At 58.1% G+C, this 18,628-nt stretch overlaps 1 protein-coding gene across 6 annotated transcripts; it reads right to left on the bottom strand.

The window, feature by feature from the left end:
- Positions 1–373: 373 nt before the first annotated feature.
- On the bottom strand, positions 374–15,050 carry BRPF1 (bromodomain and PHD finger containing 1). 6 transcript variants are annotated; one of them, XM_007522275.3, is made up of 14 exons: positions 14,911–15,050; positions 12,900–13,508; positions 8,193–9,152; positions 7,307–7,469; positions 6,910–7,041; positions 6,451–6,579; positions 5,371–5,680; positions 4,732–5,055; positions 4,189–4,473; positions 3,586–3,733; positions 2,948–3,084; positions 2,727–2,845; positions 2,294–2,448; positions 374–1,137 (listed from the first exon to the last, which is right to left on the bottom strand). In XM_007522275.3, exons 2-14 carry the CDS (start codon positions 13,496–13,498, stop codon positions 954–956), a joined length of 3,645 nt encoding a protein of 1,214 aa, XP_007522337.1. In that variant the 5' UTR covers positions 13,499–13,508; positions 14,911–15,050; the 3' UTR covers positions 374–953. The 6 variants fall into 6 exon arrangements, with proteins under 6 accessions (XP_007522337.1, XP_007522336.1, XP_060036745.1 ...); XM_007522274.3 differs by having other exon boundaries at positions 6,433–6,579; XM_060180762.1 differs by lacking the exon at positions 4,189–4,473.
- Positions 15,051–18,628: the final 3,578 nt, after the last annotated feature.

Here is an 18,628-nt window from a genome sequence, read left to right on the forward strand (position 1 = left end):
TCCGCGCCGCCCGGCTCCCCGCCCGCAGAGCCACGTCCTCGGGAGAAGCTCTCCGGACTGTCAGAGGGGCGCCCTCCACGAGACCTCTTCTCGGAGAGGGGCCCAGCGTCGGCCTCCCTTCGCCCGGCCGCCCTCAGGCTCCTCAGGCCGGGCCTGCTGCCTCCGCCCCGCCCCGGGCCCGCGGCCAGGCGTGTGGCCCTAACTGCCCGCCGAGGCCCGACCGCCGGCGGGGTGCACCGGCGCGTCCTCCACTCGCGGCGCGGCCTGTGGGGCGGCTGCCGGGCCCCCACAGCCGCGCCTTGGGGAGGCCGGGGACTGCGTGCCGGGCGCCTTGCTTTGGAGCCCTTGGCCCCGGCAGAACGCAAGAACCAAGAATTCCAGATGCCGTTTATTTTCTAAGAATCAATATATATATATATTTTTTTCCTTTGAAATAAATACAAACCAGTTTGAAAGGTTGGGGGGAGGGGGAACTCTATAGGAATAAGGGAATGGGGCCAGGCCCCCCCCCAACCTTTTTTAGATTTTTTTTTTTTTTAAGTACCAAATGACTCTGGCGCGACCCGGAAACGCAATTACAAATGAGAATAATTTAAATTCTCCGCTAATTACAGTATTTACAGCAGCAGGGGAGGGGGTCACCTGGTGCCCCTCTTGCGGGCTGGACGGACACGGGTCCCACTGCTAGGCTGGGCACATGCCCGCGCACCACCTGCTGGGGCCTCGGGCCACTAGGCAGTTAGTTCCGGGCGTCCTGGCAGGAGCGGGGCGGCCTGTTTTGCGCAGTGTCCTAACCTGCCCCGCGAAGCCCGCCGTGAGGTCTCTCTGGCCCGTGGAGTGTTCTGTACAGTCCAGCTGCACTCGGGGCGGGGGACCCCCCCCACCCAGCTTCCCCTGAGACTGGCCGGAGACCAGGAATGAGGCAGTGCAGAGGCCGGCGCCCCAGGACTCGCTCAGTCGCTGTCGCTGGTCTCGCTGCTCTGCTCGCCCTGCACTTTGCTGCGGTGCTGCAGGGCCCGGTGGTAGGCGATCTGCACTGACTTGCGGATGTTGGACTTGCGGCCCTCCAGCATCTTCTCCTTGTCCAGGTCCTGGTTCACGCCCAGCGGGACCAGCTTGGTTCTGGGCAGCCACTGCCTGTGGGACACGGTGAGAGCCCGAGTCATCTCTGAGAGCTCCCCTCGGTGCTTCAGTCACCGCAGACCACCTCCCGAGAGCTCACCCGGCTGGGCACTGGTGGGCACCGGGGCCCCAGAGAACAGAGAGACAGGCTCTGTCCTCAGTCTAGTGATGGACACAGCCTCCCCTAGTGGGAGGGCGCTCGGGGCATTTCAGGGTGCAGAGGAGCCTGGCCTTCACCTGAAATAGACCTAGCCCGCCCCATGGCAGTTGCCTGCCGTCCTCTGCAGACAGACAGCAAAAAGCCTAACCCATGTCGGTGGGGCACTTCCGACCCAAGGGCCCGATACGAAATATCAAGAGTTTGGCCCTGCCAAAGCAGCCACAACTTTTTTGTTTTGTTTTTCCTCCAGAGTTATTGCTCAGTGCTTGCACTACGACTCCACTGCTTCTGGAGGCCATTTTTCCCCATTTTTGTTGTTCCCATTGTTATAGTTGTCATTGTTGTCGTTGGATAGGACGGAAAGAAATCGAGAGAGGATGGGAAGACAGAGAGGGAGAGAAAGATAAGACACCTGCAGACCTGCTTCACTGCTCATGAAACATCCTCCCTGTAGGTGGGGAGCGGGGACTTGAACCCAAATCCTTAAGCTAGGTGATATATGCACTTAACCACCCTGCAGTTTTCTCATTAAGTGCTAATTTTTAAGCATGTTGTATGATCTGAGAATGCTGTTTTAAATGTCCGAGTGACCCTTGACAGAAAAAAAAGGCTCCCTACTCCTGATTTCTGTGAACGATGGGACAAGGAGGGATTCAGAGTATGCTTCAGCCTGCTTTAGCCCCTTCTCATCCCCCTGAAGACAGAGGCAGAAAAACAAAGTCAGGAAGCCACCTGCATTGAGCAGAGCGGAGGGTGATACCAACCCCATGTGTCATAGTCTTCTGGTTTCTCGTGACAGCTGTCTGCGGCTACCCGCTCTGTCGCTGAGTCTTCGTCAACACAGCCCTTTTCCTCAAAGATCTAACTCCCCCCCCCACACACACACACACACATACACACTGCTTTGTGACAGTCCAGCCCGCCTATGGCCAGAGTTTCCTGGCAGCCTGCTCGCATGCGCTGGGTTGCATCTGTGACTGAGCCATGCCAACTGCTCCCTTCCTCCCTTACCAGGTCCGCTTGTTGTCAAAGAAGAGGACGAGGTAGAGATGCTCTCGGGCTTCCTGGGTCATTTGCTCCCCAAGTTTCAGCACCTCCAGTGGTGGCACAGGGATGGGGACGCCATGATGGAACATTCCTTCCCGGGGCATCTTTGGATCGATGATCTGAGGAGGTAAGAGATGGGTTTGGTTCAGTCTCCTTCCTCCCCTGGGTGTATCCTATCTACGCGAAGACTAGCTGGGAAGTGGAGACAGAGAACGGTTCACATGCTGTTCGGGCTTCCCATGCTGAACTAGCTCAGAGCCCAAATGAAAAAGAGAAGAACTAAGCGGGGGGCCTCTAAGTGTGTATCTGTGTGCCCTCCGCAGCTCAGCAGAGAAGGAAGTCTGCAAACTTGAGTCTATGTTCTGGGGTTGGCAAGCCAAAAACAGGAGAAGCCTACCAGAGCTGGGTATGACGGGTACCCTCGGCATTTGGCCCACACCAGATCCAGGGCATCCAGGGGGGAGTCTTCATCCTCCGACAGCCAGCCAGCTCCCCGGCCCAGACTCTTCCTCACCACTTCACAGGAATGGGAGAGAGGGGGCGGATCAGCAGCCAGGGGGCTGGCAAGGCCCTGGCACTGGGTGCCTGGCATCCCTGGCCGTGGGCGAGGGTACTTACTGCTGTGGCCCACGCCGCGGCCAGTGCCCACGGAGTAGGCCTCATTCTCAGTGCCTGAGGTATCTTCACTGCTGTCTTCCGGGAATGTGCCCCGAGAGAAGGAGGGCTTGCCCCGGCCTTGCTTTGAGGGGGTCGTGCTGTGGACAAATAGTGGGAGTGCGGCTTAAAGGGAGGGAGAGCTGCACAGTGGAGACCGCTCTGCTTCCTGCCCCGGGCCCACAGCTTGGGAAAGCAGAGGCCAGACAAGGACTGTGACCCAGGGAGTGGACCCATGTGGCACTGACACAGCAGTGACGGTGGCCGGCCTGTCTGGAGGCAATCCCGCCCACACTGCCAACCTGATCTTTCAAGAGAACCTTTCAGGGCATCTTTTCAGAGTGCCGTGCTAGCTCAACGGGGTATGTCTGCAGGCCAAACCAAGCCCCCAGGCACCGTTTCTACCCTCTGCCATAGACCAGCAGCTTAACCCAGGACGATCCGATCGTGACATCCTCATCTAGCCTTCCTTTGTGATTTTTCTGTAAAGAGCCTTGGACTTGAGGCATCTTAGTCCAGGTGACACGGCTGCCGACCCGCTCTCCGCAGGGAAACACGGAAGTGCACCCTGGAGGCCGGCCTTGACAGAAAAGGAGCAGTACCTGGTCCGGTCCGAGGCCGCACTGCTGCTGCTGCTGCTGCTGGACTCGGAGTCGGAGCTGCTCCGGGGAAGGCTGCAGTCGTTCCGGTACACCAAGAAACTCTTCTTCACTGGCTGGTTTCCGCTGCTGAAGCCGTTGGCTGGTAAGTCTTGGTTGGGGGGCGGGGGGAGGGAGGAGGAAGGAAGGAGCCGGTTAGGAAGCTCCAGATGAGAAGTGGCCTGGGGCTTTCTAGAGGGGCCTGGTGCTTGCTTTCCGCTTCTGTGCTGAATCGCCTTGAACCCTGGCCAGCAGAGCTGGTCACAGCCCTGCCCCACCCTCTGAACATCCCTTGGCCATAGGCCACACGCGGTCTGATAGGCAGCAGGTCCCCAAGGAGGTGAAAAGAGAAAAGGCAAAGTGATACAATGGAGGGCCCTGGGTGAGAGTCTAGCTGGGCCAGTGTCTCTGGACCTCTTTCCCCTTGTGGGAGACGGGGCAGGAAGCCTTCCTAGGGGCCCTTCTAGCTGACTCCTCATGGCTAAATGGAGGGGCAGGCGGGAGTTAAGCCGGGAGGACGGCAGCCCTGCTCACTCTCTGTGGGGGCTGGGTGACGGTGAGGCTCACCCATTGGGGGGTCTTCTGTGGATTTATCACTGTCGCTGTCTGAGCTCGAACTGGGCCGGGGGCTCCTACCCCGCTTGCGCTGACGTGGGGAGCCCATGATGGGCAGCTGAGGGGGGCCCACAGGACTGCCTCCGTGGCTGGGGGTCATCTGGCTCTCCCGGTTTTTGGGGGGCCGGCCCGGCCTCTTGGGCGGTCCAGCTGTCTTCGGGTTCTTTTTGGAGAACAGAACTGAGGTTCTCCTGCCCACCTCATGTGCGGGGGTTGAGGACATGTTGGGACCCAGGCCTGGAGCAGAGAGAGAGAGAAGGAGAGTTGGTGAGGGCCTGATGGGGAGGGTCAAGATGTCCAGGGTCACCCCTGGCTGTAAGGACCATTGCTCCAGCTAGAGGTGGGGGCGTGGGGTTGGGAACGTTGTCTTTCACACAGTGGCCCGAGAGGTGGCTAAGGGGCAGGGAGGGAGGGAGGGAGTGCAGCTGTGTGTGAGGAGGGCCCGCTGCCTGCTGCAGTCAGATTCTGGGGTCCACCTTGTTAGGGGGTTCAGACCTTTGCTAGTCTCCTGGCTGCTGCTCTCCTCGGCGGCACTGTCCGTCTGCCCATCCTTGTCACAGGCTGCTGGGTGGGGTGTCAGGCTGCCCCGGCCGGAGGGGCCGTGCCGTTCGGGCCCATCCCGTCCACTCTCCCGCTGGTGGGCTAGCTTCCGCCGCAGTGCCGTCATTTCCTTCTTGATCATCTTTGCGCGGCGTGAGCGGCCCACGCTCTGCTTGCTGGCGTTCACCTCATCCAGCCGCTCCAGCAGCAACTTGAGCTGTTCCTCCACTGGCAGGTGCTTCTGCTTCTCCAGCAGGACCAGCCGCTCGTCCTCGGCGGCTAGGGGTGGGGACAAGGAAGGAGAGGTCAGCCTCAGGCAGCCCTGCCCCACCCCACCTTGACTTGGGCAGGCAGCAGGACCCCCTTCTCCCCCCTCAGTTTCTCAACAGGAGCACTGCCATCCACCCACCCAGTTTGCCTTCCTGGAAAGCGTTCTTGGGGACAGCCTGGCACTGCTCAGCCTAGTTAGTTATTTCCTGCCTGGACTGCCTGCTGCCAGGGACTCAGAGGCTTTTCACCTCTGGGACAGAGGTGGGGGTGTGGTGTGGTGTGGTGCGGTGCCATGCGGTGTAGTGTGTCTTTCTTGTCACCCACCATCTTCAGTGTGCTGTGGGGCCTCTTCTCCGGCCAGGTTGTGTGGGATATGCATGCCCGTCTCAAAGTCAATGCCCATTTTCTCTGCCTGGCGCCGGGCCTGGCGGAGGACAGCGCCGCCCTGCTCACGGAGCCGCACGGCCGCCCGGTAGAAGATGGTGTCCTTGGCGTTATACTTGAGGCAGTTGCTGACGATGAGGTTGAAGTCCTCCTCAAAATCATCAAAGTTCAGGTAGCGGTAAGCCTCCAAGTTCTGCTTCATGGTGAAAAAGTCCATGGGCTTTTTGATGTGGTCTAGGTAGTCAGGCACCTGGGAGAGCAGCGTAAGTGTGGCTAAGTGGAGACACGCTTCTCATCCCCCCGAGCCCTGTCCTGACGTCCACCCCCACCCCGAAGTGGACCTAGCAACTTCTTCCCACCGGCTAGAGGTGGGCGTGTAGCACGTGGGGAAGGAAAACTGGGCTCTAGTTTCCACAAGCTGTGAGACCTTGGCAAGTCTCCTAACCTGTTGGGGCTGCCTTTTCCTCTCCTGAAAAACAGTGCCGCAACATAGCCAAGTCTACCTGCCAGCGCCACATGGGGCTTCGGGAAAAAGACAGAAACAAAAAAGCAGGCCTGCGGGAATCTTCTGGAAATCACTCGGCCTTGCATTCCTCTGACTCTTGTCACTCATCACTAAGACTGAGGAGGAGGCCGGAGCCTCAGGCCTCTCGCTTTACACCTTTCAGAGAGAGAGGAGATTGCCAGCCAGGACCTAGGGCTTCAGAGCTTCTAAAGTCTCCATCCTAGGGTGCAGCACCCCGAGAAAGAATCTTCCTGCCCTGGGATTACCCTGCCTCTGGGGAAGGAGTGCAGGCAGCCTCCCATTCTGAGCCCTTGGGCTGTGGCAGGGACAAGACAGCGCCCAGAAGACGTGTGCAGCTCTCGTTCATCTCGGAGCCCCAGAGCCATCACCCGCCCATCTCTTTGAGGCCCCCTTCTAGTCCCTGGCCCAGACCTGCAACAGGGGTCCAACCGGGAGAGGAACGGAAAGAAGGTGGAGTGAGGGGAAGGGATTCTTACTTCGTCCAATTCGGTTACCTCAGACAGAGGGACCGGCTCGCTGAAGATATTGCCTGTGTCCTTCTCTTGGAGCTGCTCCAAGGTTTTGCGAAGAAGGATGAGGAAAGGAGTCAATTGCATCTCCATGGCGATCTGCTGGACCTTGATCTGACACACACAAAGGCCCCATCAGCCAGGCTGGGGCCAGTCTCCTCTCCTTCTCCAGCCCCCGCTCTCAAGCCCTCCTTCCACTCCTTTCAGTCAGGTTTCTCCTGCTGAGTACACTGGTGCTGCCCTCCCTCACCAGGTACCCTGGCCACATAACCCGGAGTTCTGTGACATTCTGTTCCAGCAGGCCTGAGAGCACCCGAAAGGCCAGGAGCCCCAACTTCCACAGCAGTGTGCCACTTCTTCCCAGCCAGGGAACACACGCTCTTCCTCTTCCTCCCCCCAGGCCGCCGAGCCCTCGGGAAAGCACAGCTCGCCTCGAGCACTCACCGTCTCCCTTTTGAGCTTCTCTCGCTTTCGGATCAGCTCCACCAGCAGGCGGGCTCGCTCCAGATCATGCCGGAGCCTCTGCCAGGACTTGAGCTGCTCTTTGAGGGCCCAGTTCTTATCCTCAGAGTCTCTCTGCAGAGGCAAAAGGAGGAAGAGGAAATGATGAGGGAGCCAGAGGGGAGGCGGGCCCAGGAAGCATGGGTGAGGGGTAGGCAGAGCCGAAGGAGGGGACTCTGATTTACTGGCAGGCCCAGCAGGTGAGCCACACGACCCTGGAGCCCAGCAAGAGCCAAGGCTTGGGAAATGCCAGAGGAGTGAGTGAAGGGAGGAAGGAGCACACAGCAACAGTGCCCTGCGAGGACTTCACCCAGAGCCCACAGGGAATCTGACACGGTACCCCAACTTGGTCACAGTTCCTCTGGGACTGCAGGTGTGTCTGCAGGCGGCGGAGCAGCGGGACACCGTTGCGCGACTGTCGCTTCAGCGTCCAGTAGCTGTGCAGCCTCTGCATGAACTGGCTCTTCCTCTGGATGGTCAGGCGGTTGGTGATTTTGCTGAGTCTGAGAGGCAGGGGACACAAAGAAAAGACATGCTGGGCCCGTTTCCTTAGGCACAGAAGGCTCTCGCCAGTGAGAGCTCCTGAATGTGGCTGAATGGGGGCTGTCTGCTGTCAGGAAGACCTGCAGCACCGGACTCAAGGCAAGAGGAACAAGCAAAGCGCCATCAATGGCACGGCAGCTGGGGAGAAGCCTCTTAGCCATGCCAGCCCGATGCTGCTCACGGGGGCAGGAAGTTCAGCCTGCGCCCTCACTGCTGCTCAGAGGCCGTGAGCCCGGGACCTCCCACGCTGGGAAGCTTGCTGCGCCCTGGAAGGCTTCTGGAGAATGTACAACTGTGCACAGTGAGCTCCAGCAAGCAACTAACGAACGCACAAGAGACCTGGAAGTTCACGCCAGCTGGCCTCACTCGCGGCACCGACCATTCCACAGCTCCTCAGCCTTCTCGTCCCCAATCACTCGATTTCCCCCTTCGGGGGCAGGCCACGTCCTCCACAGTGGCAGCCATCTCAAGCCGCACCGTTAGGAAGAAGGACAGTTACAACGGCTGTAGGGTTTGCCGCCAAGGTTGACGTTTCTGGCTCCTAAGGTAAGTCGGCTGACTGCTAGAGCTAACCTCTAAACATTCCTGGTTCCAGGAGAACCCAGTCGAGCTGCTCCACTCGGGACTGTCCAGTCCACGAGGGCCTCCTCCCCTCACCCGCCTGCCCCCTGCTCCGCACGCACCTGTGAGGGGGGATGCAGGGCACTGACACCACAGGAGCGGCTGCCCGCTTCTCAGCCAGGATCTTCCGTGCCTTCTTCATCTTGATCCGGGACTTGGCCTTGGCTTTCTTCACCTTCTCTGAGCTCCAGCTCTTCCCTTCCTCCTCTTCCTCCTCCTCCTCCTCTTCCCCCTCACTATGGGACAAGGCAGGTAAGCGGCGCGCCGAGCCTGGCGGCGTGTGGATGTCGCAGTAGGCCGTCTTGCGGACGCTGAAGGAGGTGCCATTGGCGCCCGTCTCCCGCACGGGCTCCATCTTCATGTACAGGCCAGCCTGCTGGGCACAGGTCACGTGGAAGGCGGTGTAGCAGTTGGCCTTGTGGCACTGGATGCAGGCCCCGGAGCCCCGCTGCTTGCAGATGTAGCACGTCAGCTTCCAGCGAGCCGGCGGGATGTGCTCGATGCTGTCGATGGGCTCCAGGAAGACCGTGTTGGCGAAGCAGACCTCGGGGATCCACAGGGCACACACCACGTGGGCCCAGCGTCCATCATCCGTCTGCTTGAAGGCCCCACCCTTGTTGGGGCAGAGCGCGCAGTCCACCGCGCGGGAGGGTGACTGTAGGCACCGGCGGCACAGCCACTGGCCCTCGGGGATGTAGGGGACGCCGTAGCACTCCTGGTGCACGGCCAGGTTGCACATGTCACAGAAGAGGATGACGTTGCTGTTTTGGCACTCGCCGTCGTTGCAGATGCAGCACACGGCGTCCTCGTCCACCAGCGCGTTGGGGTCGCCTTTATTGTGACTCTCAAAGCAGGACTCCTTCTCCAGCCGGTCCATCAAGTACTCGAAGATCTCCTGCGGGATGGGGCTCACGCCCTCCGTCTTCCGCCGCTCGTTCATGACGTCCAGCCAGATGTAGTCTTCCTCGTCCATGTCATACTCGACCTCCTCGTCCAGCTCCTCCGCCGACTTCTCGATGTACCTGCAGGACACGCGGGCAGCGCAGCTCAGGACAGGCGCTGGGCACTCACTGTGCCAGGCCTATACTTGTGCCAGTGCCGTCTCACCGACTGGGCCCCGACACAACAGGTCTGATGGCCACACTTTTTAAAGACCCACCCATTTAGTTTTACAAGAGGAGAGAGAGACAGACCTGAGCATTGCTCCAGAATATGTGGCCTTGGGGGACTGAATCTGGGACCTCTGGCACATGCCAGCTCCCAGGCCGCCAAGCAGGACAGCCCTGTGTCTACCTGGAGTGGAATCTAAGGCTTAAGGAGGCTCAGTCACTTGCCCCAGCTCACAGGTGAGGAGAAGTGCAGAGCTGGGAGATGAGCCCAGGCCCGGAGTTCATGTGTTAGGTGCTAGCCTTGGGGTGAGAGGGCTCAGCCAGACTCCTGAGGGGGCGGGAAGGCAGTCAGGAGGATTCTCAGGAGGAGTGGATGATGGTGAGACAAGCCCAGGGTTCGGAAGGTCAGGTGTCACTTGCAAATAAATTGTGGTATCGCCTGGCAGGGCTCTCACTGGAGCTGTTAACCGCTCTTCTGTTAACTGGGAGTCCTTGAGCTCTGGGTACTGTATTTCTTCTTTGGTTGCCGAGTAGTTACCGTGCTAAGTCACCACACTGAATGTCACCACCACTACAGGGCCAGAGAGCATGCTGCCCTCATTTTATAGAAGGAGACACTATGGCTGTGAAAACTTAATGAACAGAGAGGTCACATGACCAGGACATGGCAGAGCCAGAACTCTAACGCCACTCCCTGGCTCGCTGGGCCCTCAGGGCACAAAGCACACTCCCACATTCCCTCATCATGTTCCAGGGGGATTGAACTCTTCACCTGCCAAGCTAGGGAGCTGCAACAGGAGAAATGGGAGTTTGGCTTCTAACAGTGCTGGAGTTAAGCCCTGGCCTGGACACTTTGTGCCCTTCAAGACATCACCACTCTAGTCTATTTTTATTTGAATTGATTAGTTAGTTTATTTATTTTGGGTAGAGACAGATGCTGAGAGGGAAGGGAAGATGCAGATACTTGCAGCAGTGTCTCCCCGCCCATGCAGTTGGGCCACTGCTCTTCTCTATCCAACGGTAGGATGAGGGTGACACAGCCTACTCTCAAAGATGCTACAGCATTCACGAATGGGCTACGTCAGTGCTACACAGCAGGTCCGAGATGAGTCACAAATCCTGTTTCTCTTCTCCCCTTGAAAAATGGGGCTAGAGCAGGCCACATGAGCACAGCTCTGGAACCATGCCGTGTGTGACAGCAAGCTGACGTGCTAAGCTTTCTGGGCCTTGTTGGCTTCCCCGAAGTGGTGGTGCCAGCCTGAACTTATCACACATGGCTGTGAGCGTGAATGAGTTAATACGAGGAGCCGGATGAGGAGCTAGCATGAGCTTTACCGTTAGCTGCTGTGCAGCCCTGAGCTAAGGGAGGGCTTGATGATGACTCCCCCACTACGGGACAGTGGCCAAGGCTGTCTTGATTCACCCCACAGAAATAGGCATTCATGTTGTTCATTTGAAAAGTATAGGGGCGGGCGTGGGGGCAAAACCGCTCACCTGCATAGCTTGGCCGTGTGCATGATCCGGGTTCAAGCCTGGCCCCCACCGCGTTGCAGGAAGTTTTAGTGCTGTGCCCCCACCCCAGTCAGAAAGTTGACATGGAGTGTTGAAGCACCAGGGATGACCACAAAGAGGCGTTTTTGGGGACAGAAGGAGAGAGGCTAAAGTGCCCTGTGCATAGGAAGCAGCTTCTTTTTCAGTCCTTTCTTTCCCTTGAGATGACTGAAATGTCCTTGGGCTTGAAGACGGGTGACTCAGGGCCAGTGGGAACCAGATGGTCCCTCTAGGCCTCGGCACTAGCCTCAGCTTTTTTCCTGCTGTGATACACGACAACGAGAGAGACCCACCACACTCCCACGGTGCCCCAGATTGCAGGCTTTGGCACAGACAAAGCTGGCGAGTCCATTCTTGGCATATCAGCTGACTCTCCACCCTCTCAAGAAAGCACATCAGCTACGAGCAAGAGAAAGAGAGGTGACCTCACACCTTCTCAAGTCATCATAAAAAGCAAGTCATTCCCCAAACCCGGGCAGTTCTGCTAATGGTAATAAGAAACCACATGCAACACAGCTCCCTGATTGCACTGAGTGCCAGCTGAGAACTAACTGGTACCCTAGAGACCAGATCTGAGTTCCAGGGGGAGAAGGTGAGTGAGTCTGAGGGGAGTGGAAGGGAGAGAAGGAGCTGGGCCTGGCAGTGACCTGTCACAAAGCACGAAGAAACCACCATTAGGAGGAGTGGAGGCGGGGGGTGGGGGGGGGGAGATCTATGTGTTGAGGGTGGGCAGGGCAGTCAGCCTAACAGAAAAGAGAAACAGTAGCAAGCTGGCAGGAGGAGGAGCTGGGATACACAGATAAAAAGGGAGAAAGAGGAGGCAGGCTTGCTGCTCCTCAGAGATTTGCTTTTAAAGAACTGAGTCTTAGAACAGAATCACCCAGCCTGCACTTCTGGGAAAAATTACCTTTCCTGCCAACGCCTCTACAGAGATGCCCACCCCCCTTCTGTGGGATCCACTACCTCTTCAGTCACCTGTACTTTCCCTTTGACAAAATAAATCTTTGCTGCTTGACACCTTCAAAAAACAAACAAGCAAAATCTACAGAGACCAGGCCTTCTAATTAACAGCTACCAAAACCTGCTCCCTAACTAACTCGCTCGAATACCTTCTCTGACTTGGGTGCTGTTCTACACCAGGCTTGCGCCAGCCATCAGCTAGAGCTTGTGGATGCAGTCACACCACCGCATGGTCCCCAAGGCTTCAGCTTGACCTCGTGGTAAAGGAGCTGAGCCTTGTGCCTGTGACTTCATCAGAAACCAGTCGGGAGCCTGGCAGTAGTGTAGCGGGTTGAGTGCACAAAGACCAGCATAAGGATCCCGGTTCGAGTTCCTGGCTCCCCACCTTCAGGGGAGTCACTTCACAGGTGGTGAAGCAGGTCTGCAGGTGTCTTATCTTTCTCTCCCTGTCTTCCCCTCCTCTCTCCATTTCTCTCTGTCCTATATAACAACAATAATAAGTACAACAACAACATAAAAAGAAGCCAGCATCATTACACTTTGGAAGGAAGTGGGGCACCAAGAAACAACTAAGCCACTGGAGGGCACACAGTGTAGACGATGCCAGTGTAGTTCACATGTGCCGAACCCCAGGCCACAGCAAAAGGAGAGTGGGGAGGTCACTCTGCAGACGGACAGGCTGCTTTCAGGACCCTAGGGCACCTGTGCCTCCAGTCTTCTGTTCCGCCCCATGGGATTATTATGCCTGCAGGCTGCCTGCCCTAACTCACAGACGGGAATGGACAGAGTCACAAAAGAGAGCTTCTGGAAACAGCACAACTCTGGAATCAGAGGCATCTAGGTTGGAACGCAGTTCAGCTAGCTGAAAGCACATGACTTTCGCTCCTTCCCGAGCCATGGTTTCCTCTTCTGCAATGAGAGTAGTACCCACCCAAGAAGTGAGAATAGGAGGGGAGGAAGGGCCTTGGTGTGTGGCAGTGACTGCCACCATCCTTAGCTGGGCAGCACCCTCTCACTGCCAAGCTATGGCCTGTGTGCCTGTTAGTACTGTGTCTCAACCCTGTCACTCTCCCTGCTACTTGTCACCTCTCTCCAGTTCTTGAGCCCTGCTCGGTGACTCTTCCCAACTGGGAGCTGGGCGAGCCTTACCGGTAATAGGACGTCGGCCGAGGCGGGGCATCAGGGGTGTCCTGCTCCAGCTCCCGATACACCACCTCCGGCAGCTTGGGGGTGGCGCTGGCGGAAGCACTGTGGTGGTGGTGATGGCTGGAGTCCTTGCGCTTCTCCTTGTTCTTATGCTTTCCCGATTTGGGGGTGGCAGCCGGCGTCTCTGTGTTCTCCTTGTTGCTACCGTTCTCGGGGGCCTCCTCAGGGGCCTCCTCGTCCTCAGACACCACGTCCAGGTTGTCAAAGATGCTGATGCGGTGGACTCGGCCGTGCAGGTCCACCTCCACCATGCGCTGCGCCTGTGCGTAACTCATCACCTCGCGGCCTGGCGACTGGGACACCTCTGAGGGGCTGGGCGACTGCTTGTTGGCGGGGCGGGACTGGCGCCCCTTCTTCTTGTGCTTGCGGAGCGGGGTCTGCTGCGGGGGCAGCGGGTTGTCGTGGTCATAGTGGTACAGGTGGTACTCGATGCCACTGTAGCTCTTGTAGACCTTGCGGCAGGTCTCCACGGGACACTCGTACGGCGGCTTGGTGGCCCGCAAGTTGTGGCAGAAGGTCTTCACATCAAAATCCACCCCCATGCTGTCACATCTAGAAAGCACAGGCCAGTTAGCACAGGAGCCCGGCAGGACACTCCCAGCCACCTCCCACTCCCCAGGGCCCGATCAGCTGAACTCCCCAGCGCATCCTCCAATCACCTTGCCAGCACCCTGACCGCGGTGTGGGTGTCAGCCCTCTTAAGAGGGCCGGCCAGCCGGCCTCGTGTTTCAGTACTTCTGGCCCAATCAGTGGCCTCCCCCAAGCAGGACCTTGTCAGTCTCCTGACCAGAAGCTTCCGGTGCTTCAGGACTGTATCCAGGCTCAGTGTGGCAGCATTCAAGGAGCTGCCCCTGCTGCCCGGCCCTGGTCCTTTGCAGACTTCTTTCCACCAGCTACCGCCGGGCTTCTGCCTACTCAGGGCAACGTGGTGTTCCCTGCAAGATGGTCTCTCTGGAGTGTTCTCCATCCTCTCAGACTGGCAAGTTCCTACTCACTCCTCAAAGCCCAGCTCATGTTACTTCTTTGGATAGGACTTCTTTGTGTCCTTCTGAGGGAAACGTACCAGGATTCCCTCTCACCCCACTATGCTTACTGCACTTAAGTCTGTCTTCTCCCACAAGCATTTCTGCTTCCCAGAAGTGTAACAGAGTCTCATCTTCCCTGCTGAGTGTTGTCTGAAGGATGACAGCAGAGCCCACCAGCCTCATCCCCAGTGCCCTGCATGAGTGTGGGGCTGAATGAGGGCACCCCCAGATCTGGAGCTGAGGAGGGTCAAGACTGTCTGCTGATTCCAGCAGCAGAAATCACAGGGCTGCAAAGAATGAGCTCACTGGGGTGTGTGTGTGTGTCTATGGCATGGTCTCCGTCAGGAAGTGAGTTGGGGAATGTGCTGCAGACCCCAGTGAAAACTGATGTCCGGTAGTCAGGGACAGTAACTGAGGCTTCATGTGAGCTCCTGCAGGTGACACCCCCAGGCCCAGCCGGCTGCCAGGAGGGACAATGCAGGCTCAGTGCTGCCCGCTGCCCCCCACCCTTACTCCCGGGTGAGTGGAGACAGCAGATGGCAGCGGCCCCCAGGAAGCTTCACAGCCCAGCCGGGGCCTGGCACCATTCCAGCAGAGGCTGCCGCCGGCCTGTCCTCCAGGCTTGCTCACGCCCGGCGACTGCCCCTCTGCCCACCTGCCCCGTCTTCACGCGCGACCCCCCTCCCCGCCCTCCGCTCCGGGGCGTCCCTGGTGGACCCGCTCGCTCCCGCCGGGCGGGCGGCAGAGCTCGGGAAGGCAGCGAGCGGGGCTGGAGCAAGTGGGCGCGGGCCGGCCTGTCCGTGTAACAAGTGGGGCCGTGCTCCCGGTGCACCGAACCGGGCGCGCACCCCGCCAGCTCCCCCGAGCGAGCGAGCGAGCTCCCACACGGCGCCTCTCGGGCGGCTCCCCGGGCAATGCCCCGCACTCACCGGCCACTTGGAGTCCGGGCTCATCGCCGGGGCCGCCCGCCCGGGCTCCGACCCCGAGGGGAGGCCGGCGGGGAAAGGCGGGCCGGCCAGGGGAGCCCCAGTCGGGGACCGCAGCCCTGCCGCCCGGCTCCCCGCGCCGACCCGCCGCTCGGTCCCGCCGGCGCCCCGGGGTGTGCGCTCCGTGGGCGCTCGCCGCCGGGACAATGGGCTGCGGGGCAGCGCGGGGCCGCGGCGGCGCGGACGGAGGCGGCAAAGGCGGCGGCGGCGGCGGCGGCGGTGAAGACGGCGTCTGCGCGGGGTAAACGAGCCCGACCGACGCCCCGCCGCACTTTCGCCACCGCCCCGCCCGCCGCCCCGCGCCCCACCCGCCGCCGCCTCCCGCCCGCAGCCACGCCGCCGGCCGGGGCGCCCCCATCCAGCCGCCGAATCTCGGGGGCCCGCAGCCAGGGCCCGGGGAACGGGGGACGGGGGCCGTTCGTGGCGAATCTGCGGCCGCGGACCTGGAGCGCGGGCTCGGCGCGGGAGCCCGCCCTTCTCCATCCCGCGCCCCGCCCTCCGCCCCCTCCCCGGCGCCGGCAGCGGGGGGACCTGGCCTGGGGCTCCGAGGCGGGGCCGGGGCGGGACCGCGGCGGGCGGGAGCCTGGAGCTGGCTGGCGGGGCGGGTGCGAGCGGCGGGGCTGCGGGAGGGGGCGGGGCCGGAGGCGGGGCCGGGGAGGGCGGAAGTCGGAGCCGGCGGCAAGGTAGCCAGACAGGGGCGGGGCGGGGGACGGGGGCGGGACCTACGCGGTTTGAGGGGCGGGGCTAATGGGAAACTGGGTGGACAACGAGGTTGGGTGGACCCCCGGGAGCTGGGCTGCAGGAAAGGGAGCTCGTCGGTAGGGAGCACCGGTGGGAATGTCCCGGAGAGGGCGGGCCCATGTAAAGGACATGGGAGGAGTTGGGGGCCGGTTCTTCTTCTTCTTCTAGCGTTTGCCCTTTTTCCGTAGCCAGTCAACAGCGTCAGGTTGAGCCTGATGTCAAGTTTCGAGACCTCCTTTGAATCTGGAGAGGTGGCAGTCGTCGACTATGTGGGTCATAGTCTGTCTGGAGCCGCAGGGGCAGTTCGGGTCGTCTTTGGCTCCCCAGCGGAGGAACATAGCGGCGCACCGGCCATGGCCTTTTCAATAGCGATTGAGGAGGACCCAATCATAACGTGCTAGGTCAAAGCCGGGTTGACGCTTGCAGGGGTCTGTGATGAGGTGTTTGTTCTTTACCTCAGCTGACTGCCAACTCTGTTTCCAAGAGTCTGGAACAGAGAAGTTCAGTGTAGGCGTAGGGGACCAGATTGGGTGACAAGACGTCAAGCGTTGGACAGGGTGGGCGAAGATATCCGTGTATATTGGCAGGTCCGGTCGAGTGTAGACGTGGGAAATGAACTTAGATGATGCCGCATCCCGACGAATATCTGGCGGGGCGATGTTACTAAGAACCGGCAGCCATGGAACCTGGGTGGAACGGATGGTTCCAGAAATTATCCTCATGGAGGAATATAATTTGGAATCGACCAAGTGGACTTGGGGGCTACAGAACCATACTGGGGCACAGTATTCTGCAGTGGAATAGCATAATGCCAGAGATGATGATCGTAGTGTGGAAGCGCTCGCGCCCCATGAGGAGCTGGCCAGTCTTGCAATGATGTGATTCCTCACGCCCACCTTTGCTGCAGTTTTTATGAGATGTTCGTGAAATGACAGAGTGCGATCGAGAGTAACGCCAAGATAGACTGGCTGGGCTTCATGCCGGATTCTCCTATCGCCAAGCTGCACATTAAGCTCACGCGAGGCCGAGGCATGGTGTAGATGGAAAACAGATGATACCGTTTTTGCAGTGCTAGGGATTAGTCGCCATTTTTTACAGTAATCAGATATCAGAGACATGTCTTTCGTGAGTGTTTCCTCGAGGATGTCGAACTTTGATGCCTGAGTTGCACAGCAGATGTCATTGGCGTAGATGAACTTCCTTGAAGAAGTTTCTGGGAGGTCATTGATGTAAATATTAAATAGCGTAGGAGCCAGAACAGAGCCCTGGGGGAGGCCACTTGAGACAAGTCTCCATCTGGGGGCCAGTAAAGAGGCGGAAATGCGGAACAAGTGTAAGTCGAAAGGGGTCTGATTTGGGGTACCAGGTGTTGTGTGAACCAGCTTTTATTGAACCGGAGCCAGGTTGAAGGGGAAATTCAGGATAGCTTGACTGTGGGTTGGAAGACGGCTCCAGATAGCTGGTGATCCAGGGATGCAGCTCAGGGTTGGTTACAACACAAGATTTATGACTGGGCCCCCAGAAGGTCTAGTTCAGTCGCTGACACCAATATAAATAAATCCAAACTGAGCTGTGCTCTGCTATCTCAAAAAAATTAATCTGGGTTCGGGCGGTGTTGCACCGAGTTAAGTGCACCTAGTAAGAAGCTCAAGGACCCCCACTCCCCATCTGCAGGGGGGTCGCCTCATAAGCAGTGAAGCAGGTCTCTATCTTTCCCCCTGTCTATCTTCCCTTCCTCTCTCAATTTCTCTCCTAATAAAACGAAAAATTTTAAAAAAAGGAGAAAGAAAAATCTTTTTTTGGGGGGAGGGCAAAGGCAAAGAGAGGAAAGCTCATTTTACTTATTTATTTTCCCTTTTGTTGCACTTGTTTTTTAATTGTTGTTGTAGTTACTGATGTCTTTAGATAGGACAGAGAGAAATGGAGAGGAGGGGAAGACAGAGAGGGGGAGAAAAAGACACCTGCAGACCTGCTTCACCGCCTGTGAAGCAACTCCCCTGTGGGCGAGCTGGGGGGCTCGAACAAGGACTGTAGGCAGGTGCTTGCACTTCGTGCCACGTGTGCTTAACCCGTTGCCCTACTGCCCGACTCACAGGAGAGCTCATTTTAATATGACCAGGTCACTTAAGTAGCAGAGTGAAATTAGGTAGTTAAATTTTTCCTCCATTGCAGTGGAATGTGGACTTGGGGCTATAGTTTAGGGCTTACATACTAGATTCTGAGTTTTATCCATAGCACTGGGTGTGTCAGATCTCGAGTTCTATCACTTGTTAATTAATAAACACTTTAATATGTTTTTAAGAAAACAGGTACTTCCTATGTCAAATATCTTGTCAGAACCAGAAAACTTGTCAGGTCTGGGGCACTTGGAGTACCTGGATGCAACAAAGAGAACTCTTGCCAAAAAAAAAAAAACTGCTGGTGGAAGTCCGGTGGTAGCTCAGCGGATTAAGCTCAAGGACTGGCGGAAGGATCCAGTTCGAGCCCCTGGCCCCCACCTGCAGGGGTGTCTGTCGCTTCACACTCGGTGAAGCAGGTCTGCAGGTGTCTGTCTATCTTTCTCTCCCCCTCTGTCTTCCCCTCCTCTCTCCATTTCTCTCTGTCCTATCCAACAACAACGACATCAACAACAACAATAATAACTACAACAATAAAAAACAAGGGTAATAAAAAGGGGAAATAAATAAATATATATAACAAAAAAAACTGCTGAGCACTGAGCCTGTCCAGCTTTGCCATCAGAGAGGAGCATCAAAGGGGCTGTCAGGGAACTAGGGCAAAACCCAAACCTTCTGGAAGCTTTTAGTATTTATTTATTTTTTTATTAATTTTATTTTTGAGAGAGATGCAGAGAGAGAGACACAGAGAAACACCAGAGCACTGCTCAGCTCTGGCTTATGGTGGTGCGGGGTACTGAACC

The sequence above is a fragment of the Erinaceus europaeus genome, chromosome 21, assembly GCF_950295315.1.
Source record: "Erinaceus europaeus chromosome 21, mEriEur2.1, whole genome shotgun sequence".
NCBI classification, from domain to species: Eukaryota; Metazoa; Chordata; class Mammalia; order Eulipotyphla; family Erinaceidae; genus Erinaceus; species Erinaceus europaeus.